The 10,000-nt window shown below is 42.4% G+C and overlaps 2 protein-coding genes and 2 long non-coding RNA genes across 16 annotated transcripts in view; 3 read left to right on the forward strand and 1 right to left on the reverse strand.

The window, feature by feature from the left end:
* The window catches only part of vdac3 (voltage-dependent anion channel 3), a 14,288-nt gene extending 10,608 nt beyond the window's left edge, over window positions 1–3,680 (forward strand). For all 12 annotated transcript variants that reach the window (XM_042100398.1, XM_042100399.1, XM_042100400.1 and 9 more), the window contains 5 exons: window positions 326–378; window positions 688–915; window positions 1,210–1,360; window positions 1,896–1,953; window positions 2,273–3,680. In XM_042100398.1, the coding sequence (XP_041956332.1) occupies window positions 326–378; window positions 688–915; window positions 1,210–1,360; window positions 1,896–1,953; window positions 2,273–2,364 (582 nt within the window). In that variant the 3' untranslated portion in view covers window positions 2,365–3,680. The remainder of the gene's footprint in view (window positions 1–325; window positions 379–687; window positions 916–1,209; window positions 1,361–1,895; window positions 1,954–2,272) is intronic.
* On the reverse strand, window positions 3,548–3,974 carry LOC121715084. Its single transcript, XR_006033526.1, has 2 exons — window positions 3,828–3,974; window positions 3,548–3,767 (listed from the first exon to the last, which is right to left on the reverse strand). It is a non-coding gene; the product is annotated as an uncharacterized LOC121715084 (long non-coding RNA).
* On the forward strand, window positions 3,974–7,646 carry LOC121715080. The gene is made up of 5 exons (XR_006033521.1): window positions 3,974–4,137; window positions 4,776–5,481; window positions 5,562–6,128; window positions 6,344–6,437; window positions 6,662–7,646. It is a non-coding gene; the product is annotated as an uncharacterized LOC121715080 (long non-coding RNA).
* Window positions 7,647–8,429: 783 nt separating this feature from the next.
* Window positions 8,430–10,000, forward strand: part of LOC121715060 (tripartite motif-containing protein 16-like) — a 9,847-nt gene continuing 8,276 nt past the window's right edge. For both annotated transcript variants that reach the window (XM_042100377.1, XM_042100378.1), the window contains exons 1-3: window positions 8,430–9,167; window positions 9,584–9,679; window positions 9,885–10,000. The exon at window positions 9,885–10,000 is cut by the window's right edge and continues 118 nt beyond it. In XM_042100377.1, coding sequence (XP_041956311.1) covers window positions 8,574–9,167; window positions 9,584–9,679; window positions 9,885–10,000 — 806 coding nt within the window. In that variant the 5' untranslated portion in view covers window positions 8,430–8,573. The remainder of the gene's footprint in view (window positions 9,168–9,583; window positions 9,680–9,884) is intronic.

Genomic DNA, 10,000 nt, shown 5'->3' on the forward strand with positions numbered 1-10,000 from the left:
TGATTGTGTGATGATGGTGATTATGATTATGATGATCATGATAATTATTGAGATGATGATGACTCATGATGAAACATGACTGCTTGTGAGGATGATGATGATAATGTTGGTTTTACTGGTTGTGTGGTGATGGTTATGATGATTACATTTGAATAAATTATGATTGTGTGATAATTAAATTTATGATCAGTGATTTTGAAAACCCGACTTGAAAATAAGATGGAAAAATTAGTTTGACACAGTAACTGGACGGTGATGTAATGCAGGTAAATTTGTGATTGTAATGATGATGACTTGTAGTGATGGACATTATTCACATTTACAGCTGGCTAAAGGACTGAAATTGGCACTGGATACCTCCTTCGTGCCAAACACTGGGTAAGATAGCTCAGCTCTCTCTCTCACACACACACACACACACACACACACACACATGCACACATATGCACACACACACACACACACATGCACACATATGCACACACACACACACACACAGACACACACACACACAGAGACACACACACATGCACACACACACACACACACACACACACACACAGAGGATGCTATTGCTGCAGTCCTGGGAATCCTCAACCTCTGTTTTTTCTATTTCTCTTCGAGACATTTATCCCTCCATATTTCTCTCTCTCTCTTTCTCTCTCTCTCTTTCTCTCTCTCTCTCAGGAAGAAAAGTGCTAAGCTGAAGACGGGTTATAAACGTGACTTTGTGAACGTGGGATGTGACCTTGACTTCGACATGGCTGGCCCCACTGTGCACGCCGCCGCTGTCCTGGGCTACGAGGGCTGGCTGGCCGGCTACCAGATGGCCTTCGACACGGCCAAGTCCAAGCTGGCCCAGAACAACTTCGCCCTGGGCTACAAGGCAGGGGACTTCCAGCTGCACACCAACGTGTGAGTATACTTCAGTGTGTGTACTGTGTATTTGTGTGTGTGTGTGTGTGTGTGTGTGTGTGAGTGTGTGAGAGAGAGAGAGCAAGAAAAGCACCAGAGTGTGAATATACTGTGTATGTGTATAGAAAGACACAAGGCTATAATTTATTATACTGATGATGAAGTGAATGGTATTAATGAATGTCAAATATTTAGGTAAATCTACTACAGAAACATACTGTAAATTTTAGATTTCTAATTTTCAACTATTGAAGATGAATAATCAAGTAATGTGTGTGTGTGTGTGTGTTACAGGAATGATGGTACAGAGTTTGGTGGCTCCATCTACCAGAAGGTGAACGATCAGCTGGAGACGGCGGTGAACTTGGCCTGGACGGCAGGCAGCAATAACACACGCTTCGGCATCGGGGCCAAGTACCAGCTGGACAAGAACTCCGCCATTTCTGTGAGGCTCTCTCAGCAGCACTGTTGCACCATGTTCACGTTCTGTTGTCTTGTAAACATGTTTACCCATCTTCGAGAACACGATACTAAACTATCCCCAACCATTCTAAAATACTCTATCGACATAAGTGTCCACCTTCTAGCTCCTGGCTAAATTTGTGTTTTAATTTCAGTGACATCTGACTTACAAACAGACACCCACCATAGACAAATACAATATTTTGTGAAACCACGGAACCACGGAAATCTCATAGCTTTGCAACCCTAATGATTCAACTGGCATATTAAATCTGCCAACCCACATCACAGCCGTATATAGCAGTTAATCAGTAGCTGTGGTATGGTTTTAATTTGTGTTCATGTGAGTCTGACTTGCTGATTTGCTGCTGATTTGTGAACCACGAGATGATTGGCTTCTGATGTCTGAGCCAGCGTCTGAATGGCTGCTGTGGGCCTGCTGCTGCTGTGTGGGCTACCTCCTGATAGGTTTCTTGTGTGTGGGTCAGTTTTTGATTGGGTGTGTTTGTATTCTGCAGGCTAAAGTGAACAACGCCAGCCTGATTGGAGTGGGATACACACAGAGCCTTAGGCCAGGTAACCAGCGCGGATCTCTGTGTGTGTGCGCGCGTGTGTGTGTGAGAGAATTTTTTTTAATTCTTTAAATCCTTTCTGTTAGAAATGTAATTGGGAATTCAAATAAAGAATTCAAGAAAGAGTTGTGTGTGTGTGTGTGCATTTGAGACTCTTTATGTGTGTGTGTACACCAACCCTGACTTCAGTATGTGTGAGTGTGCGTATTTATTTATCTTTGGCGTTTCAGTACTTGACTGTGGGAATCTGGTGTATTGAAGGGAATGCTACATTTTTCTCTTGCTTTCTTTCTCTCTCTCTCCGACTCTGTCTGTCTCTGCAGGAGTGAAGCTCACTCTGTCTGCTCTGGTGGATGGGAAGAACTTCAGTGCTGGAGGCCACAAGGCCGGTCTGGGCTTCGAGCTGGACGTGTAAACTAGCTGAAAAGTGGAGTGGAGGAGAGTGGAGTAGAGTGGAGAAGAGGAGAGAAGAGGAGAGGAGACGCATGGATGAAATAAAGCGAAACACCGAATCAAACCACACCACTCAGAAATGTGCAACAAAAAAAACAACAACCTCCCTGCCCCTCTTAATACCTATCTCCACACACACACACACACACACACACACACACACACACACAAACCAAACCAGATTTCAGGCCTTAACCCTTTGTGACCTTCAGTACAAAATAAAAAAACGAGCACCCATCTTGAAACCCTACCTGGTGATGCCCCTTTCAGCACTGTCTCCATAGCAACAGCACTGGCTGTTTATGTGTCATCCCACATGTCCACAACAATAGTGAACTGGAGTGTTCCTGTGTGTCTGACACACACACACGCTCACACACACACACACACACACACACACACACACACACACACACACACACACACACATACACTTACACACGCACATACACTGACAGCGTGTCTGTCTGTCTGTCTGTAGACCTGTCCCACTACCAAGAAGAACATTGGAGTAAGTGTGTGTTCTTTCACCAATATGTTATTGACATTCATTAGTAACCACGTCACAGAGTGTGTATGTTTTAATTTAATCTGACAGAGTTGAATTTGTCTCCTCGGTGAACAAGTTACATCTTGGCCAGTCAGGGGGCAGCTCATGAACAACAGTGTGTTTTGTTTCTTAAAACAAACAAACACATTTTAATTTGACCCTCGCCTTGTTCCTCACAACCTCACCAGACATATCAAAGCCATGGGTCACCATGCCAACACACCACGCACTCTGACCTCAGACAGTGGTCACATGACCAGAAAGCGGTGTTGACCAGGAAGCGGTTGTGATCTGATGTGTGTTATCTGTTCTGTTAGCTCTACTGTGTGGAGGCCGGCAGTCGGATGTTAACACCCTGCACTGCCCACTCCTGACCACTTAGAACCTTGGTTCCTTCCTTTTTTGTTCTTTTCTTCTTTGCCAAATCTAATAACTACATCCTTTAATCTCTTTGTGCTGTGTGCTTCTTGGGGTGCTGGGGGGGGGGGGTTAAAGGTTATAGTTGCTGTTGGGGGTTGGCGGGGCATGTTTGGGGTTTTTCCTATTGTCACATGTATTTTTTTCTTCTTGTTATGCCATTCTTCTTTTTTTTTTGTGTGTGTCTGTCGTTCTTGGACCCTAAGCACTGTATCTGTGTGACTGTGCCGTGTTGGGCTTGGCGTAGCGTCAGACGAGCTCTGTCTCGGGCTGACAGGAAGGAATCTTGTAATAAAGAGGAATGTCAAACACACTGCATTATGAGTAGTTTATTTATACACATGTACATGTTTATATGGCAGATACATTTTGGTGTTTTATTGAGTTTATTCCTCTTACTGATGTACTTACTGCACACTGCACAAATCTGATATCCATCACACTTAACCACAAAGAACATTCACCCATGTATTTTACAACAGTAGTGGACAGGCTATTTGGAAGGTAGGGGTGAAAAAATCAAAAGGGCACCATCTACTGCACAACATAGGGCCCCACCAACATGCAAAAAGCTATGATGCTTCATGTATGATGAAATAGCTGTTTAACATTTGAAATGTGTATTTATAAACACACAAGTGGAACACAGAAGGAACCATTATTTTTTTGTTTTTACAGAGACATCATTTTGAGGCGATTATTGGGCTCTCAGTAAGAACAGGGAGAAGGTCCACTCTGTCTATTATGATCCCTCTGCATATTCTAGAGGTAGTATGTCTAATTGAATATGTTAATGGATGGAATAGCCTACATAAATCGGAGTAGAAAGTTTTAAGCAACTAAACCATTTACTATCAAATACATTTAATCTAACTTAATAAAGAGTAGCCTATTGAAAATAAAGAGACAGTACAGATACGATATATTAAAATGCTATAGCTAGATACTTATTGGCCCCTTTCATGTAATTCAAAGTTCAATGTAATTTCATGATTTTCCCCCCCACTACAAAGGCACCTATAGGGAACCTCAAGTGTATCCCAAACCATATAGCATCACTGCACATGTTCTCCACTGAAAGGGCACCCATAGGAAACGTCCCTATATAATGGATGTAAAGATACCTTTTAAAGCCCAGTGTCACATTTTACCCACTGGAAGGACATTTCACCATCAGAGGAGCACCTAATTTGGCACCTCGTCTATAGTAGCCTACAGGAATATTGCCCTTCATTCTATTCTTTTTATTATTTTACTCTTTTTATGGTTTTTATTTTTATTCTTATATGTTGAGTGTGTTGTACTTTGAGAGCAAAGATTAACTGGAATGAAATTCCTTGTTTGTTTACGCAAACCTGGCCAGTAAAGCTGATTCTGATTCTGATTCAATTTCCTTTACGGCAAAGGGCGCCATCTTGAACAAGGTCATGGGACGTCATAGAGGACACTTCATGATACTCAACATTTAGACCACTGTAAGGACAGTATAGGATATTACATTGGGGCATATTGAAATCTAACTCCAGAGGGCACACCATCATCATTCACTAAAGGTAAGGTAAGGTAAGTTTATTTATAAAGCACTTTTTTATATGCACAGAGTGCAACCCAAAGTGCTCTTTCTTTGAAGGGTGGCCAAAAGGGCACTCTAGAGGGTGGTGCACTCTGTGACGACTTTGAATGCAGCATCGTATTTTACCTTTCCGGTCAGTTGTTTTTTCTGGTATTTGTTAAAGGCCTAATCTACAAATGAAATTAGCAAAACACATAAGATAAAAGGTCATCATAACATCATACAACATGGTGGTTTTCATATTAGGCCAGAGAGTGCAACGGTTAGTCTAGATAAAACATGAAATGCAGCCAGCAAGCAGAGGTGGAAGAGTTCAGCTGGTCACATATTTGCTCCAATCAATCAGTAATTCAGCTGATTTTTATTAGCACAACTCAGCTAATTAGTGATATCACCTGTGTTAAGTGCTCAGGTAAACTGGAGTTTTCCACCTCTGTCAGCAAGTCACTCACCCCTGAATCACAACTGGTGATGTCAATGCAGCCTGTGAGGCTTCAGGACTTGTCTGTTAGTCATATGTCCAACTATAGATCTTCAAGGTAGGCTATGGTAATTTCCAAGATGATGACAAGGTCATTTGTACAACTAGAATTTGTCATGTTAAATTTGACCTTTACAGCCTTGTGATGTTATTCAGAAGGCTGGACGAGAATGGCAGAGAACCTTTTCACATGTCCGATTTGTTTGGATCTACTGAAGGATCCTGTGACTATTCTCTGTGGACACAATTATTTTATGGGCTGCATTAAGGACTGCTGGGACCAGGAAGATCAGAAGGGAGTTTACAGCTGCCCCTAGTGCAGACAGACCTCCTCTCCTAAGACCTGTTTTAAATTAAAAAAAAAAATACCATTGTTGCTGAGCTTGTGGAGCAGATAAGAAAGAAGACTCATAATCCATCTGTTGCTCAAAGTTTTGCTGGACCTGGAGATGTGGAGTGTGATGTCTGCAGTGGGAGAAAATGTAAAGCTGTGAAGTCTTGTTTGGATTGTCTGGTGTCTTACTGTGAAACCCACTTCAAAGCTGTAGCCACAGGCCAGCTACAGGAGAGACTCTGCTCTCGTCACGAGAAGGCTTTTGAAATATTTTGCCGCACGGATCAGAGTTGTATCTGCTATTTGTGCACAATAGATGAACATAAAGGCCATAAGTAGTCACAGCTGCTGCAGAAAGGACTGACAAACAAGTGGGTACTGAAGCTACACTTAATTTCTTAGAGTCTTATTGTATTCGTTTAAAATATAAATCAGAAGTAGCACTTATTTGTAAGTTGTCTATCAAACATATCTACTGTAATGCTTCAAGAATGCTACTTTAAGTTTATACTGTTTTCTATCATATGAAATGATTATCTTGGAAGACAAAAAGGTTACCAAAAATGTTTTTGCTTTTAATCAACAGACTCTGTGGAGACAGACACAGAAGAGATTCCAGCAGAGAATCCAGGAGAAGGAGAAAGAGCTGCTGGAGGTGAGTACGGCTGTGGAGACTCAAGGTGAGTGACTAAATGACTAAAGCTGTTTTCCCTCAAAGCCATGCTTACACTTTTTTTTTTTATTTATTCATTTTCAGAATTATAATTTTTCCACCGATACAAACATGCAATCCTCAAGTGTAGATGCATGGTAAGACATACATCTCGTACAGTGAAATGCCTCTCTGTACAAGCACACGCCCCATATGATTTTAAAGTCATGAAAGCTGCCTGTCCTCTAACAGATGCATGCCATGTCACATTGGATCTGAACACAGCACACAGAGAGCTCCATCTGTCTGAGGAGAACAGGAAGGTGGAAAGGGAAGAGGAGACCTACTTGTATCCTCATCATCCAGAGCGATTTGTCTGGTGCTCTCAGGTGCTGTGTAGAGAGGCTGTGTCTGGACGCTGCTATTGGGAGGTGGAGTGGAAGGTGGGTTGAGTTGGTAGTTTTGTACAAAAGCATCTGCAGGACAGGAGGGGTTGCGAGCAGGTTTGGGTGTAATGGTCAGTCCTGGAGGCTGGACATCTCCAGGACCTGCTCATTTTTCAGACACAGTAATGAAGTGACCAAACTCCCTCTAGTGGTCAGCACCAGAATAGGAGTGTATGTGGATCACCAGGCAGGAACTCTGGCCTTCTACAGCATCTCTAACACAATGAATACTGCACACAATACAGACCACATTCACTCACACCCTCTACCCTGGGTTTTGTATTGGTAATGTGTCATCTGTGAAACTGCTGTGACTCAGATATAGTTAGATAATGTTAGCAAGACACACACACACACACACACCCCATTCTGGACCCCAGCAGATATCACAGCAGCTCAACACACCAGTCACTGTGGGGGAAATGGCTTGTTGGGCCCAGTCTGGTGTCACCTCAGTCCCTTTCCCTGTATCCTTTAGCACTTGCTCTCTTCATAATCCTCCATCTCCTTCCTCTGACTTTCAGGGCTTTGGTCCCAATTTGATTGTACAGACTGTATATCTGATGTAAGGTGATACTATGAGGTCATCATGTAGCCTATTTAACTTTGATCAACTGTAAGACATGGATTGTTTTCAGACATGAGGAAGCCTACATGACTGGCCCCAGTTTTACAAGAGTTGTTGCAAATGTCATGATCCTAACATGATTCATGTTACTTTTTGCCTTTTCTAAAAATTAAAGATGTATATGATCCTCACTGTTGAAGTTCTTATTAAATATACCAGCAAAGAATATGTAAACATGTTTTATTATTAAATATACCAGCAAAGAATATGTGAACATGTTTTTTTTTTTAATCAGTTTTGCGTGAAGCTATGGCATGCTCATTGCCATTGCCATGCACAAATGTATGATTTAAAGATGAGGCATAACAATTCCTTTAGAAAAATAAGCCCCCAAATGGCTTCATCTTTAAGGTCATAAACACCATTTGCCAGGACCACAGACCCAACCTTTGAATTTTGAAACGGAGCAGCTTCTGGGACGTAGTATGACCCTGGGCCCTATGCATAGGCAGTCCTGATGGGGCCCCATGCATATTCCAGACTTTTCAAGGGCCCTCCCTCCCCTTGGGGCCCTATAATCAGTAGGCCTACTGGTTTTACCCCCAGTCCGACACCCCTGAGTCCATCACTGAGTCTCATGATGTAGGCTAGGCCTATTTTTTTTTATAAGCTGTTGAGGAAAGAAATAGGCGTAGCCAACATGAATCTGGAAATCATCTGTGTATTTATTATTAGGTTATAGACAACTACCAGTACAGTCTACAATAAATATGGAGAAATATGAATAGGCCTACATGAAATAGCACAAATAAAAACGCAAAGGGCTCAGCGAATGTAAATCCATATACATTTTTAAAAAAGCTAGGGTATATGCATAGACTGTAAAATAAATGTCGGGGTATAGGCAGTAGCCAATATAGAGATTTCTCAATGTCATTGGTTGTACCCGAAGGCGGTGCTGTTTGACGACATTGCAATTTCATTGGCTGTATTCGAGAGGGCGGGATGCAGTCGGATCGGATGCAGTCTGCAAGTCTACTCTTACAGCAGTTCGCCATTGTAGCCTACAGTTTCTGGTAAAAAAGAACTTAGCGCTAGCTACGCTGTCGTCTTTTCAGTTCTGTTAAGTGATTCAAAGGACCACAGAAGGATGGCAGATGCGATATCAAATAACCTGGAGCTTTTAACGTGCCCGATTTGTTTGGATCTTCTGAAAGATCCTGTGACACTTCACTGTGGGCACAGTTACTGTATGGGCTGCATTAAGGGCTGCTGGGACCAGGAAGATCATAAGGGAGTTTACAGCTGCCCCCAGTGCAGACAGACGTTCTCTCCAAGACCAGTTTTAAAGAAAAATAATATTGTTGCTGAACTTGTGGCGCAGATAAGGAAGACCAGAAACCAAAGGCCTAGTTCCTCTGTTGCTCGTCATTTTGCTGGACCCGGGGATGTGGAGTGTGATGTCTGCACTGGGAGAAAACTCAAAGCTATTAAGTCTTGTCTGGAGTGTCTGGTGTCTTACTGTGAAACTCATTATAGAGTTCACAATGATGTTAACCCAGGAAGAAAACACTCAGTGATTGATGCCACTAACCAGTTACAAGAGAGGATCTGCTCTCATCATAAGAAAGTTTTGGAAATATTTTGTCGCGCTGACCAGAGCTGTATTTGCTATCTGTGCATGATGGACAATCATAAAGGCCATGAGACAGTCACAGCTGCAGCAGAAAGAACTGAAAAACAGGCAAGTAAGCCACAATAGGGCCTATCTTATTATTAATGAGGCTTAGTTTTACATTTAGTACCATTTTAATATTATTTAATACCAGGCTACTTTTGAAGTCATGTCTGCAGTGACTTTCCACCTTCAGAAAAACGGACAACTTTACATCTGGGAAATAGTCGATGCAGGTTCTGAACCCGTTTGAAAGTTCCTTGCTTTACCTTGATTTTGACATCATGTCCTGTTTCTCAAGAAATATACACACACACACACACAATAGATGCATTCGTAAGTGTTTCTGAGTTATTATACCCCTCCTTCATTAAAAATAAAACTTAAAGTTTAAACTATGCACTTGTATACATGATATGGAAATATGTTTGAGGGGCTCTTGGAGGGTAGGTCTTGAAAAGATGTGGTTTGTTTTCAATCAACAGAAGCAGTGGAGACAGACACAGAAGAGATTCCAGCAGAGAATCCAGGAGAAAGAGAAGGAGCTGCTGGAGGTGAGGAAGGCTGTGGAGACTCTCAAGGTGAGTACTGACCACAGGAGAAGACAACTGGAGGAACTGTTTCAGGCCTCAGTCAGGACTCTCATCTAGTCAGCCAGAGAGGAGTCTTTAGTGCTGAAACTGTTCCAGTTCCTCTGTACCACACTGTGAGTAACAGTTTTTGTGGAAGAGCTGAGTTAGCGGACTGCTTTAAATGGACCTCTCCCCTTTGTGTGTCTCCTATCAGAGTTCAGCACAGACAGCAGTGGAGGACAGTGAGAGGACCTTTACTGAGATGATCCGCACCATTGAGAAAAGACGCACTGAGGTGAAAGAGCTGATCAGAGCTCAGGAAAAGGCTGA

This window comes from Alosa sapidissima, chromosome 8, assembly GCF_018492685.1.
Source record: "Alosa sapidissima isolate fAloSap1 chromosome 8, fAloSap1.pri, whole genome shotgun sequence".
NCBI lineage: Eukaryota > Metazoa > Chordata > Actinopteri > Clupeiformes > Clupeidae > Alosa > Alosa sapidissima.